General features: G+C 38.9%; 1 protein-coding gene across 1 annotated transcript in view; it reads left to right on the top strand.

The window, feature by feature from the left end:
- Positions 1-15,895, top strand: part of Dnah9 (dynein axonemal heavy chain 9) — a 332,320-nt gene that overhangs the window by 227,431 nt on the left and 88,994 nt on the right. Inside the window, exon 50 of the mRNA XM_027954056.2 lies at positions 11,531-11,956. Coding sequence (XP_027809857.2) covers positions 11,531-11,956 — 426 coding nt within the window. The remainder of the gene's footprint in view (positions 1-11,530; positions 11,957-15,895) is intronic.

Genomic DNA, 15,895 nt, shown 5'->3' with positions numbered 1-15,895 from the left:
ACCATGCCCAGCAAGTCACTGAAGTTCTTGATCCCTATGACACAGAAAAGAAAGAGGAATTAATGTGCTCTTTACCTCACACTCCTATACAATCTATTAACAAATTTGATCATTTTCAAGTATATCCAGAATTTGAATGCTTTATATCATCTCTACCGCTGCCACTTGGTCCTAGCCACCATCAATCATCTCTTCCTTGGGCTATTAACAGCTTCTCCATAAGTCTGTGTCCACCCTTGCTCCAGTGCTGTCTTTGCCCATTAGAGCAGTCTGAGTAATCTTTTTAATTATTATTTGTCTTTATTGTATACTGACAAATTATAATTGCCCATATTTATGGGGTATGAAGTGATGTTATGATTTTTTAATTCAATGTGGGATGATGGAATCAAGCTAGTTAGCATATCCATCACCTCAAATACTTAACACTTTTTATGAGAGGATTTGAAATTTATTCCCTTAGTGGTATCAAAATGCATAGTACTTAATTATTAAATTTATTCACCACACTGTGCAGTAGACCTCAAAAAACTCAGATGTATTCCCCCTGTTGAGAGTTTGACACGTCTCATTTTCTTTAAGCATTCATCCAGTGATAGACCCTTGGGTCCTGAGGTTGATTCCATATCTTATCTAGTGTAACAAATGCTGCCACAAACCCAGGTGTGCGGATACCTCTTTGCAGACTGGTTTGAAATCCTGGAGTAAATACCCAAAAGTTGCATCACTGGATCATCTGGCAATTCTATTTTCCATGATGTCTATTCTGATTTACACTCCCACTGACAGTATGCAAGGGCTCCCTGTTCTCCATCTCCTCACTGTTGTGGGGCAGGTCACTCAGAAAACACACCAAGTCCCAGTTTTGTCCAAATGGAAGAGTCTTTATTTAGCTGGCTGGTAGGTGACTGCTCCTCGCAGGACCCATAACTGTCGCCGCAAGGTACAGCCCAGAGCCTGAGCATTTTAGAATATTTAAAGGCAAAAAACACATCTAGGTTGACATAGCTGCAAGCAAGCAGGTACAGAAGCTGAATTGAGCAATTAGCGAGACAATGCAATGGGTGCCTTGGTATTTCTCAAGGGACTTTCCAGGTTGGCCTAGCAACAAGCAAGCAGAAGGGAAGAGGGTCAAAATGACCTTAGTTCAGTACACATTAGAGAATGGTTACTAAGGTCTAGACAATCAATCTCTGACAAGGTACATTGCCCAAAAAAAAAGGGAAACCAAAGAGAACAATTTTACATTGTATAAGAATTACCATTTTGTGTTGCCAAGTATATTATGCTAGGTGACTATTAATGGGTACAGAGGCGGGGCTTTCCCATGGAAGAAACATTTCTTACATGGTATGGAGTCTGTTTGGTCATTGCCCATTTAGCCCATAACTCTCACCAGCACTTGTTTTTCATCTTTTCTATAATAGCCATTCTAATAGGTATGGATGATACCTCACTGTGGGTTTAATCTCAATCTGCCTGATGATTAGTGACATTGAGCTTGTCCTTTTTTTGGGGGGAGGGGGGGCGGTTGGTTGTTTGCTTGTTTTCCCCTTGTACCTCTTAGCCACTCATGTTGGTCTTTTTGAGAAATATCTATTCATGTCCTTTGCCCATGTCTTTTCCCCTCTGCCTTTTGTTTTGGTTTGGAGATTCTGGGGATGAACCAAGTACTCTACCATTGAACCACCCCCTCAAGACCCTGACTATTTGTTAATTGGACTATTTTCTTTCTCTTGAGTTCCTCACATGTTTCGGACTTAATATTCCTCAGTTGGATTGCAAATATCTTCTTTCAATCACTGGCTGTCTCCTTATTTTGTTGTTTCTTTTTTTTTTTTATTCAGAAGTTTATTTCAGTGTAATCCAATTGGTCCACTTGTGCTTTTGCTTTCTATGCTTCTGGAGTCCAATCTGAAAAAATCATTGCCCAGAACAATAAATGTACATTTCTCTCCTATGTTTTCTTATAGGAAATTTATAGTCTCAGGTATTATTTTAAAGATTTGAATCCATTTGAGTTGACTTTTTTTATGTGGTATGATATAGGGGCCTAATTTCATTCTTCTGCCTAGAGATATCCAGTTTTTTCCATGCCACTTATTATTAAACAGACTATATTTTCCCATTGTATTTCCTTGACACTTCGTTTAAATTTAATTGACTGTACAAATGTAGGTTCACTTTGGGGCTCTATTCTGTTCCATTCATCAAGAGATCTATTTTTATGCCAGACCTATGGTGTTTTAATGACTATAACTTTGTAGTATTGTTTAAAATCAGATATTGTGAGCTAGGTACAGAGAGGCACAATTATAATCTCACCTACTGGGGAGACTGAGGCAGGAGGATTACAAGTTCCAGGCAAGCCTGGGCAATTTAGTGAGACTCTGTCTCAAAATAACATAAAAAAGACCTGGGGATCTAGTTCAGTGGTGGGGTGCTTGCCTAGTATGCAAAAAGCCCTGAATTCAATCCCTAGCATTAGAGAAAAAAAAATTACATATTGTGATGTGTCCAGATTTGTTCTTTTTACTTATAATTGTCTTTGCTATTTTTTTTTTTTTTGTGTGTGTGTGTGAGAGAGAGAGAGAGAGAGATTCCATATGAATTGTAGGGCTCCTTTTCTTATGTCTATGAAAATTACATTGGAATATCAGAAAGGGTTGCACTGAATCTGTAGATCACATTGGGTAGCTTTTTAAAAATATTAATTCTTCCAGTCCATAAACAAGTATGTATTAGTGTTTTTGACTTTCACCTTGGTTAAATTTATTTCTAGGATTTTGTTTTGTTGTAGTCATTGTAAATGGGATTATTGCCTTGATTTCCACTTGAGAAAGCTCATTCTTGGTGTGGAAAGATGCTACTGAATTCTGACTGTGGATTTTGTAATCCTATAAATTGACTAAATTTGTTTTTGGATTCTAACAGGGTTTTTTTTTTTCAGTGGAAACTTTAGGATTTCTATATGTAAGATCATGCTAGCAGCAAACAGAAATAATTTCATTTCTTCCTTTGTAATTTGCATTCCTTTTATCTCTCTGTCTTGTCTTATTGCCTTCCAATGACTTCCAATACTATGTTGAATAGAAGTGTCAAGAGTGAGTATTTTTGTCTTCTGAATCATAGAGGAAAGGATTCCACTTTTTCTCCATTAAGCATATTAACTCTTGACTTATTATATATTGTATTGAATATATTGTATCCAATTATATATTATATTCAATATATTGTATTGAAATCCATTCATTCCACACCTAATTTGCTGAGTGTCTTAATCATAAAATAATGTTGACTTTGGTAAATGCTTTTTCTGCATCTGATGAAATGATCATATGATTTGTCTTTCATTCCGTTAGTGCATTCTATCACATTATATTAATCTGCAATACCATTCTTTCATCCACTTGATCATGTTGAGTGATCATTTTGATGAATTTGGATTACTAGTATTTTGTGGAGGACTTTTGCATCTACGTTCATTAAAGATATTGGCTTGTAGTTTTTTCTGGCCTTAGGTATTGAGATCCTGCTAGCCTGATGCAAAACTTATAATCCTACTGAATGCTAACTTAACTAAAACTGTGACATAACTACAACAGAGGAAGACATTGAGAGAGAAAGAAAGTCAGAAAAATAATAAAGTATTCATTTTCTAGAGTACTAAGTCACTTGATAACGTTAAAATGTTTTTAACAGCAGTCTAAACGTTTGCTTTATCAGTAATGCATAAAATCTGGAAGTAATCATGGAATAAATTATGGGGTGATTTTGGGGAGCTGAAGCTGGGGAGGTGTTTTGTTCTAAGACTTGCAGCTCCAGTAGAGTTTATAAACCTGTGCATGCATTACCTAACAGAAATAAAAATTAAACATTTTCAATGACTTGACAGCAAAGAAGAGGGCAGAGTTAACTGCCTGGCCAGGTAGGAAATAAGGAAGACACAGTTAATTAATCAGTTACTATTGGATGAATATTTTACTAGATGGAGGTAGTAGAAAAGAACACTCCAGAAAGGAACAATCTTTGCAGTGTATCTGAGTGGTGGGTACAAAAATGGGGTCCTGAAAGTCAAACACAGAGGTGCACATCTGTAACCCCAGCTTTTTGGAAGGCTGAGGCAGGAGGATCTCAAGTTTGAGGCCAACTTGAGCAACTTAATGAGACCCTGTCTCAAAATTTTAAATAAATAAATATAAAGTGAGGTCCCCAGGTAAGGGTTCTGAGGGTGAGTCGACCATCCTTAATAGTCCCATGACATCACTAAGAAGTTTAACTGTAGGCCAGTGATCACAACCTGCAGGTGGGCAACCTATTAATGAGTCTGTTTTAGTTAGCTTTTGATCACTATGACCAACAACAACAGCTTAGAGAAGGGAAAGTTTATTTGGGGCTCACAGTTTCAGAGGTCTCTGTCCATAGAGAGTCTACTGAATTGCTCTGAGCTCCAGGTGCGGCAGCATATCTTGGGAAGAGCCCAGTAGAGGAACTCTGCTGGGCTTATGGTGGGGACTGGAAACAGAATTGGCAGGGGTTGGGGAGAGGAATGCTTCCAGTGACCTACCTCCTCCAGCCATGCCCTACCTGCCTACAGTTGCCACCCAGTGTGTCCTGTCAAACTAGGATGATCTGATTAGGTTACAGCCCTCATAAAGTGATCATTGTACCTCGGAATAGTTCTACCTTTCCAGGAGCTCACTGGGGACACCTCGTACCCAGACCATAACAGAGTCTCAAATAGCACTTCTTTTTTTTGATGGAGTAGAATGGTCCTGAGTGTACAACATGTCATAAGGACATATCGCTTCATGATCCCACGGACTGCAGGACACCACAAACCCTTCTGCACTCACAGAACTTTGGTATTTAAGGACCATTTCCCTGTTTGCTCATTATTTTCAAAGTTAACTATAAATTTTTAGTTCATACATAAAGAATACCTGTAAATCAGAGGCGGGAACTACGTCTCTGCACATTCTGTCTCCATCTCAGCAGTTTTATATTGCTTTTATAGCTAAACTGAAATAAATCCCATACTTTTTTTTTCCTGCCTTAGTTTAGGAATGGTATATCTTGCAATGTCATGGCCTTTTCTCCCTCCACAAAATTACTTGTAATTTTCTATTTCCCATGCATTTTTATAGCAAATTTATTTTTATTACACACATAATATGTAACGGCATTTTTATTGTTAAAAATAATTCAAATAGTATAGGCTACATAGGGTCAAATATGAAGTCACTCTCATTTTCTACTCCAGCCCCAGTTTTTTTCCCAGAAGATAATTTGGGTGTATCTAATTCAACAATTTTTCTATGCATTTACATTTGAACAAATGCATACATACCATATATACATTCTAAAATATGCCATATTTTAAATGCAAATAAATGCTACCAACTTATTTTCTCTTGTTTCTTTTTCTTTTTTTTTTATAAAGAGAGAGTGAGAGAGATAGAGGTAGAGAGAGAGAGAATTTTTTTTAATATTTATTTTTTAGTATTTGTCGGACACAACATCTTTGTTTGTATGTGGTGCTGAGGATCGAACCCAGGCCGCACGCATGCCAGGCGAGCGCGCTACCGCTTGAGCCACATCCCAGCCCCATTGTTTCTTTATTGTATATATTTAGGGTGTAAACATGGTGATTTGGTATACATAGTGAATAATTACTATAGTCAAGAAAATTAACAAAGCAATCAGCTTATCTTGTGGTATGGCATTTGTGTGTGTGTATGAGAGAGAGAGAGATGAATTGAAAATGTAACACGTACAATGAAATACTACTTGGCCTTTAAAAAGAAAGAGATGCTGCTGTATTGTGACAAGATGGTTAAATCTGAAAAATATTATGCCAAGTGAAATAAGCCAGACAGAAAGAAAAATGCTGCATGAATTCACTTATATGTGGAAACTTATTTTCTCTCTTGAAACAAGGTCATTTCTTGTGAGTACCTATGTTGAAACCTCGTTTATTTATTGCAAGTAGTATTCCATGTTATAATTGTACTGCATTGTATTCATTCATTTTTCATTGAGCTTGTAGGGCTTCCTCCTGAGACAAATATCTTGGTACATACACCTTAATTGCATAAGTGCAAATATTTCTCTGGGCCAAATAAGTACAACTGTTTGGTAGAACAAAGTGGCAGTCTGAATAATGCCTCTCCCCCAGAGAGCCATATCCTAATCCAAAGAACATAGGAATGTTACTGTATATGGCAGATATGATTTTGCAGATATAATGAAGTGAAAGGCCATGAGGTAGGGAGATTATCCTGGATTATTGTGAGGGCTCTAAATGTAATCACAGAGTCTGCAGAAGAGAGAGACGGAAGGTTGAAAGAAGGTGACTGATGATAGAAGGAATGGAAAGTTGGAGTGTTATGGAGCCGTGAGCCAAGGAGCAACAGTATCTAGTAACTGGCAGAGACATGGGATGGATTGTCCCTTAGAGCCTTCAGAAAGAACCAGTCCTGCCAACACCTTGACTGTAGGACTTCTGACCTCCAGAACCGCACACTAATAACTCCAGGTTGTTTTGAATTGCTACATTTGTGGTAATTTGCTACAGAAGTCAGAGAAAGCTCTATAAATAATACTTTAATTTTAAATGGTTTCAATCTAAACAGACCAAGAATCTTTCCAAATATTTAGACCTTCTTTGGTTCATCAATTGTTCAGGTTCTTTGCCCATTTCTTTTGAGATTGTTTCTCTTCTTGCTATTGATTTACAGTTATTCTTTACAAATGTTTCCTATTAATTCCTTGGTGTGTGTGTGTGTGTGTGTGTGTGTGTGTATTTTCTCCCGGTCTGTTCTTTGTCTTTTAACCTAACAAGTAACATAAACTTAGATTTTATAATCTATTCATTTGGGGAATGCTAGGATAATAGACAAACTTCTTCCCTGTGGAACTTCTCAGGTTCTCCTTAAGGTGTTCAGCTCAATACTAAAAGTGATAGACACAGCCTCAGATTAATTTATGAATGATGGTATAAGGTATGTGCATAAAAAATACCAGTCCATCAACTCCGGCAATGTGTTCAAACACCCATATGCCAGCCACCAGAAAGGTTTATCCAGTATACGGCAAGGGAGAAAAGCTTTTTAGTCCGAGAAATGTCAAAACGGTATTTAACACAGTTCAATATTCATTGCTTATTAAAGCTCTTAGTAAAGTAGGGATAAAAGGATAATTAGATTTTTTTTGCTAACAGAAGGCAATCAATCCCAATCCAAGGGCAAAACATCCTATTTAATAGTAGGCCACTAGAGACATTTCCATTCACATAGAAAAGACACTGTGGTTGCCCCCTCTCTACTGTTACTAAAAAAAAAAAAATCTATCCTAGATTCCTAAACAATGCAATAATAAATGAAAAATATTAATCATATGAATCTTATCAATAGCAGATAAATGTCTTATTCTTCATACACGTTATAAAATATAGTAAATAAATGTGAAAGGTTAAGGGCTTATTACAAAAGAGATTACAAAATGTAATAGCTTCCGTAATATCCACAAAAGCCATTTGGAAAATGTATTTTCAAAGTAACAACCAAAACACAGGGTCCAAATAAGTGTAAGGAAATCTGTTGAAACTGTGAAGAAAACTGCACATCCTTAGTGAATTAAAAAAAATGTGAATAAACATATGCCAAGTTTGTATACTGAAAGATTCAATTTCATAAGGATGCCACTATTTCCCCCAATTTATTCATAAGTCAAATACAAATCTAATTGAAGTCCAGTTTGGATTTTTGGGTTTTGTCTCTAATATCATTAAAAGTTAATATCCTTTAATCAACTATTAATGTGAAACAATAGGAAGTTGAGCCAATTATGTACCTGTAAGAGAGAAAACTGCATTTCATATCTTAAATCATACTTTATAAAAATAATTAATAACATTAGAATGTTCAAGATGCTTTGCATGAAAAAGAAGGTTAACATAAATAGGGATATGTATGTGTCTGGGTGTGTGTATATTACTATATAGATATGTAAATTAATTAAACCAATGTTGTGATATCATTTTCAACTTATCAAATTAAATATTGAAAAGAATGGGCATGTGTCAGGCTCTCTTGAGCACTTGTCATTGAATTTCTGGGAAATAACTTGATGGTATACACAAGGAATGCTAAAAATGTTTCTGCATTTTGACCCAACCAATCCACTTCCAGGAATATTATTATCCTTAAAAAAATGACTCTAAGATTTTTCACACAGATCTATATAGAATCACATTCATCAAAGCATCCTGCATGAGGTAAATTTTTGGAAATGACCTAGGTTTCCTGAGATTCGATTTGTTTTGCATAAATTGGGTTCATCCATCTGAAGGATGAAAAAAATCCTGCTGAAGAATTTTTTTCACTTCTTGTTGAGCCTGTCAGTAAGCTCTGACTATACTACCCCAAATGGGTTCCAGTTCCAATCATTTCTCATCACGTGCACTGGGGAAAAACCTGGACCAAGCCCTCTTCAGTCTCCTTCTTCGTAAATGACTAAAGCAGCTTCCCTTGACAGTGCGGGTACACCCCAGCCCTGTCCCCCACACTGCAACACACTCTGGTTAAACTGAATTAAGTTTGACCTTTAGGAAGTTGGCCCAATCAATTATGTACCTGTAAGAGAGAAAAGTGCATTGCTTATTTAAAAATCACACTTTATAAAAAATAATTAATAACATTCATAAGTCATTAATTGTTCATTAAAATATGCCTCTGGACATATTTTAAATTTGGCCTAAAGGTTTCTCCATACAGAGTGAACCATAGCCTATCTTGAAGTGAAGAGAGTCTACAACCTCCTCTCATAATGAATAACCACGTCTTAACCCATCCCATCAGCAGAGTTTCAGCCAACCAAGGACCCGCTGTTCAAAGCAGGTTCCAATAAGGCCAAGGTCAAGCTGTAACCTGTGGCGCCGTCTCTGTACCTCACTTCTTTCTGCTTCCTGTAGGTCACCTCCTTCTCTCTGGCTGTAAACATAACCCACCGGTGCAGTCAGGGAGCATTCTGACCTGTTTTTGTTCGAATTGCTGCCAGAATCTAGAATCACAAACCAAAGCCAATAAAGATCTGCAAAGCTAGATATGTTGTAATTTTCTCTTGTGACCCTCTTAAAGCATAAAGCAGATAATTTCATTTGCTGTCTAAGGCCTCCAAGTGGCTGCCTGCTGAAATTAGAATAAAATCCTAACTCTTCCCCATGGTGCCTACAGTCCCCATGGTCTAGCCCTGACTGCGCCTTCAGTTTCATCTCCACCAATCTCCTGACTCCTCTGACCCCTACATCATGGCCCAGTGCCTTCTTGCCTCTGGCCTCTCCATTGCTGACTCAGCAGCCTGCAACAGTCCTGCAGATCTCTCTAGAACTGCTTTGCTCCTATCTTTTAGCTCCCAGCTGGAAAGTCAGGTTCTCCAAGAGGCCTCTGCAGACCTACCTTCTTAGCTAACATGGTATTATCACCTCCCCAAGTAGTCTCTATCCATTAGCCCTGGTTTGTTTATCTTCTCACTGTCAAAAATATCAAAGATTATCTCTTTGTTTGACCATCTCCCCCAGCTGAATAAGTAAAAGGACTTTTCCTCTCTTGTGTTCCAAGTATCTTCATCCCACAAAACAGTACTAGGCACTTATTAAATTTTTGTCCTGTGAATGACTCTGGACGTACATTTGTTTATTTATTTATTCACTCAATGAAGATTTATGGACTGCCTTTAGTGGACTAGGCAGGAAAAAAAAAAAGAAGAGCTGTGTCTCTAGGATGCTCATATTCTAGCAGAGGCGAGACACCATCAGCATAAGGAAGAGGTAATTTACACGAAGGGATACAGCATGACAGATGCTGTGGAATAAAAAAGAAAAATGTGGAGCACAGCGTGGAGGAGCCCCGAGCCCTGGCAGCTGGTGAGGATCAGTGGTAGGAGGCAGAAGGTAGCAGTTGGTGTTAAGGAAGGTGATGTGGACCATCCTGAGAAGTTTGAGAAAATTTTGGGGAAAGGACAAATTAATTAGGCAAGTACCTGGAGAAAAGCAGTCAAGGCCACAGCTAAAGTCATAGCCCTAGGACAGGAGTGGAACCAAGGCTGCCCAACGTTTGATAGTGGCCTCTTGAGAAATGTCTCTGCCAACCTTGGGCTTCTGTTAGTAGTACCATTGCTGCCTACCCCATTGTTATTGTCTTGAGAATCCATGTTCAGATCATTTCCTAGGGGTTTTGTTTGTTGTTGGTTTTTTTACTTGGGACTGAACCCAGGGGCACTCAACCACTGAGCTATATCCCCAGCCCTTCCTTTCTTCCTTCCTTCCAACAGGGTCTCATTAAGTTGCTGAGGCTAGCTTTGAACTCAGGATCCTCCTGCCTCAGCCTCCCAAGCCACTGGGGTTACAAGCATGCACCATCATGCCCAAAGCATTAATTTTTAAATGATGCCATTTCTTATTTCTGTCTGTGCCTATTTTCTCCCTTTGCCCTCTCTCACCTCCATGGAGGCTACCACTACAGGTATGCTAGCATCCCTCACACACCTATGCCATCCTTCATTTCTGCCCCTGCTGGGGAGTCATAACCACATGTGAAAACAGTTCAGGAACAAAAGGAGCATCTTCCTCAATCTTTCCATTAGGAGCTAGAAATAGTCCCCCTTCACTGGTGGATTTCCAGGCTCAAGTGCACCTCGAGTAAATTTGGAAAAGGCTTTCATCTCTGAAATCAAGATGTTCCCCCATAAGCGAGTGGTTTCGTTCCTGGGTGTCCCGTGGAATATCAGATAGAGTCTCACATCAACTTCATGAGCATTTAGAACACAATTTTATACATGAATTAGTGGGTGCCCCTGACCCCAATTTACACGTGAGGGCATCAAGTCCCGGAAAGTTTAAGTGATTTGCCAAGGTCAATCCTTTTAGCCACATCTCTCTAGCGCAAGTGAGACTTGGAACAAAGGACAAACCTGCGAGTGGGCAGGGGCAGCTGACTCAGGAGCCGTGCCTGGCTTTCTGTCTGAATTATTTCTTGGCAGAAAAAATGCCACTTTGCTATCAGGACAGTCAAGAGTAGTTAGAACGAGCTCATGGAACAAAGCAGTTTAATTAAAGAAAGAAAAAATTAGTTGAGTTTCAGTGCTATTCTCTTCAATCCGGGGTGGAAATTAATTTATAATAACCTTATCTTTTATTCATGTCATGCTGCATATTTCAGAGTATGTTGGCATCCTTATAGTTTTCAGCTGAATGTGAAATAATTGTGTGTTTCTAATGGGCTGAGAGTCAGTTAAAGCTTTGAAAGAACATAGCTGAGTCCCGTCTAACCATTCAGGGAAGTCTGAAGTCACTGGGGAGTAGCTTTGGTTTCCTTTTGATGAGTCATGATATTTAAAATTCAGAGGGCTGCTGCAGGCTTCAAAGCAGCCCATTCAGATTGATTGCTCCCCAGCCTAACTCCATTAGTGGCCGAGAGGACAAAGAAAACTCATTCGTTTTCCCTCTAATGACCTCCTTCTCTTTTCTCAGACCAACCTGACAGAGCTGAAGTCATTTGGTTCCCCACCTCCAGCTGTCAGCAACGTCAGTGCCGCAGTGATGGTGCTCATGGCCCCAGGGGGCAAGGTGCCCAAGGACCGGAGCTGGAAGGCTGCTAAGGTCACCATGACCAAAGTGGACAGCTTCCTGGATTCCCTGATCCACTTTGACAAGGAGAACATTCACGAGAATTGCCTCAAAGCCATCAGGCCATATCTGCAAGACCCTGAGTTCAATCCTGAGTTCGTGGCCACCAAGTCCTACGCAGCTTCGGGCCTCTGCTCTTGGGTCATAAACATCGTGAGGTTCTATGAGGTGTTCTGTGATGTGGAACCCAAGCGCCAAGCTTTAAGCAAAGCCACCTCGGAGCTCACAGCTGCTCAGGAGAAGCTGGCGGCCATCAAAACCAAGATTGCTGTGAGTGGACCCCAGCCCCTTCTTCACCCCATTGCAAACAGTGCAGCCTCTCAAACACCCTTCTCTGGCCATGACCCAGTGCCTAACATGATATCTAAGGAGAAATAGGAAACACCCCCCCCCTTTTTAATATTCATTTTTTTAGTTGTAGTTGTACACAATACCTTTATTTTGTTTATTTATTTTTATATGGTGCTGAGGATCAAACCCAGGGCCTCGCACGTGCTAGACGAGCGCTCTACCGCTGAACCACAACCCAGCTCCCCCACCTTTTTTATTTTTTTTAACAAAATTTCATTTGTCAACAGAGGCAACTCTTTATATTTCTTTCTCTAACATCTTTTAGGCCAAACAAGACAAATCCCCTGAACCACTGGCTTACAATTCTGGTCTGAAAAGATTTTTTTCCTTTTTCTCTGAAGAAAGAAAGGGTGACAGATAGGTAGATATATCATAGACACACAGTATTATCATGGAGCTGACTGTTCTCTTATTAACCATGTTAAATGTTAAAGTGAATTTAACATTTTTTGCACATTTGATAGTTAAGACCAAAAAGTTAAGACTTCAAGATTCTTTCCTCCTCATCCCCTTTGAAATGTAGGTTTTAGCCACCTCGCTTCACCTTTGGTACCTAATTATCTTCATTTCTGGCCAACTGTGTCTGTGTCACACTCAGCAGTGTGGACATGTCTTATGCTATCTGCATTGTTTTATGGATGCTTTTCAAAGCAAGCAGTATAGCTGGGCGTGGTGGCACACACCTGTAATCCCAGTGGCTCGGGAGGCTGAGGCAGGAGGATCACAAGTTCAAGTCCAGCTTGGGAAACTCAGTGACACATGGTCTCCAAATAAAAGAAATAATAAGAGCTGGTCTTAGGATGTATCTCAATGGTAGAGCACCCCTGGATTCAATCCCTAGTACTGGGGAAAAAGAAAAAAAAGCAAGCAGTATACTATGATTTCAGGGGTGTTCCATTGTCCAAAACTATAAGGGTCATTAGCTATATTAAACATTACATAGGTAGCACTAGCATATGTGCTTCACCCAGCACTGGGGGAAGGGGATGGCGATCTTGGGTTCACATCTATTTTAGAGAGGAGTCCTCTTGAACTTCACCTTGACCATGAAAATGAAAACTTCAAAAGTAAAAGATAGACATTAGAATCCTGGGGATAGCTCAGAAATTAAAAATATGTTCATCGATAGACTTTAATTCCAAACCAAGCTGTGATATTTACTGGTGGTGTCTTTAGAATGCCCAAACTAAAGTTTCCTAAAGTAAAATGGACACAATAATAGAAATGGCTTCACCAGATTGTTGTGAGGATTAAAGGAAATTGCACAAGTAAAGCTTGAAGCCAGACCTGCCCAGGACAGAGGGAGCAGCAGGAACAGCCTGTGGTCTCGCTGCTGCCCCTCTACCTCTCCTGCCCTCCTTTGCCTCACACACTGTCTATCACATGCATGTCCACTGCACGCAAGAATTCAGTCGCTCCCGTAATCAACTTCAATCCAAACAATTTTCTGGATATTTAATTTCTACACCTGCATTCCAGGCAAATGAGACGCTTGCTGCACATTTGTCATGACGATAAAGCAGGTCTTACAAATTGTCAAAAGCAGGATTTTAGACGTGCGGCATGCCTCATGTGGCGTGGGTTTATTGATTGCTAAATGAAAACCTGTGACTAATGTCTCTAATTCGAAGATCCTTGCCACCAATCTCTATTTTTGAAAGATACTTTGGGACTGGGGATGTAGCTCAGTGGTAGAGCACTTTCCTAGCATGTGTGAGGCCATGAGCTTGATCCTCAGCACCACTAATAATAGTAATAATAATAATAATAATAATAATAATAATAATAAAGGTTTTGGTAAAGCAGCTGATCTCTAAAATGCTTGCTTTGTAAATCCAGATGTTCATGGAACATTTATTTAAAACAGGTGATAATCTCCATAGCAGTTCCTCTTCAAAGAACACCAAGTGTAAAATACTGTGATATCCCCATTCCAGATTTCTGGGAGGAAAAGACCTCCCAATAATTTCATGTTTTTCAGTCTCTCCCAGGAAAGAATAACAAGAGAATTTTTGAGACTCTCTACTCAAGCTATTTTAACTAAAAGAACATTTGGTGCAAAGGGGATGTTTTCAAAATGTTTATACCTTTTCAGTAGCCGACATTCACATGATGAGCCCACTCAACCTGTGAAAGCAATAAGAATATGTTTAAAATCCTTGGCTACCTTAGGGAGGCACTTCTGTTCTGCCAAAATATTTTCTAGTGGAAAAATATATATATTCTTGCTTTTAACCACCTCCTCTCCATCCTTTGCTTATTCGTGTGCCTATTAACATCAAGAGAATGTGAACTGTCCCTGCTAATACCAGAGGACAAAGGCCATCACCTGTCCCTAATATACAGGCTCACTCAGAGCAAGAAAATTCCTCCCCATTTGCTGTTGAAGCCCTTCCAGCCTTCTCCAGTCATACACACAAACACACTCTCACTCATAGACACACACATACATGCTCACACATGCACACACATAGATACCTGCCACATGCATGCTTTGTGGTTAGAATTTAAGGATAATTTCCAGTACAGAATTTTATATTCAGGATGCATAAAGTGGGTTTCTTCTTTAATTTTTCTATGGCTTATCCTCAAGAAACTTTCTCAAAAAACATAAGTAAGAGGTAAATTATCTGAATAGTTTAAAAAGTCTGAAAATGCCTTTTTGTTTAACTGAAGTAACAATTAATTTGCCAAGTTTTGAATTCCGAGTTGCTATTTTTTCCCCTTGAAACACAGAGTGCTTTATTCTGTTGTTGGTGAGAAGTGTAATGAACCATTGGGGTCCCATTCCTTTGTGAATGCTGTTCCCCCCCCACACTCAACTTTCTGGAAGTCTTTCAACCTTCTCTTTATTCTTAGTATCTGAAACTTTACACTGTTGTGCTTAGCTGTCATTCTCTTTGTATTCGTTGTGCTCTGCATGTAAAGACTTACTGTCTTCAGCTCTGGAAACTATTTGGTATTATCTCATCCTTCTGTCTTCTTTTTCGTCCCATCTTCTGGAATGCATATTGGTTAGATGACAGCCCTCCTGACATAGTCCTCTATTTCCCTTCTTTTTGTCACTGTATGATTTCTTGTCATTTCTAGGAGATTTCCTCAAATTCCTCTTTTAGCCCTTCCCTTGAACTTAATATATTGTAAATTAACAATGCAATACTGGTCATCGCCACGAGTTGTTTTGGTAGCATCCTGTTCTCATTTGAGGGGTGAAATATCTTGCATATCTCTGATAAAATAGTTGGAAAAGGTTTTAACATTGCTGTTGTTGTTACTGAATTATCTCTTTTTCCAGACCCTCATTTTCCTCTTATTTACCTTAACCTAAGTTTTCATTAACATCTTCTTGTTCTTTCATGTTTATAAGAGGTAATGTTCAAAAACTGATTCTATGCACTTGACAAAATCATGCTATGTGCATGAATGAATTCCACCTTTAAGTATATGTGTAAGGCAGCAATCAAAAATAAATAAATATTGGCTGGGGTTGTGACTCCGTGGTAGAGCACTTGCCTTGCATGCATGAGGCCCTGGGTTCGGTCCCTAGCACCACATAAAAATAAACAAATAAAAATAAAGATATCGTGTTTATCTACAACTAAAAAATTTTAAAATAAATAAATAAATAAACAAGTGAAAGGAAGACCAGTAGGATTAGAGAAAGGGAATAGGGAGAGTGAGCAGGAGAAGGGAAGGGGGTACTAGGGACTGAAATGGAGTAAACCAAATCCCATTCAGTATGATTTTGTCAAAATGAGCCCAATTATTATGTGCAGTTATAATATTCTAATAAAAATATTCAGAAAGGCAAAAAAAAAAAAACCTGCTGATTCTAGTTCTGCAGGTAAGTGCAGAGCT

Source organism: Marmota flaviventris, chromosome 17 (assembly GCF_047511675.1).
Source record: "Marmota flaviventris isolate mMarFla1 chromosome 17, mMarFla1.hap1, whole genome shotgun sequence".
Classification (NCBI taxonomy): domain Eukaryota; kingdom Metazoa; phylum Chordata; class Mammalia; order Rodentia; family Sciuridae; genus Marmota; species Marmota flaviventris.
Note: the sequence above shows the minus strand (reverse complement) of the source record. Positions and strands in the feature narration are given on the sequence as shown.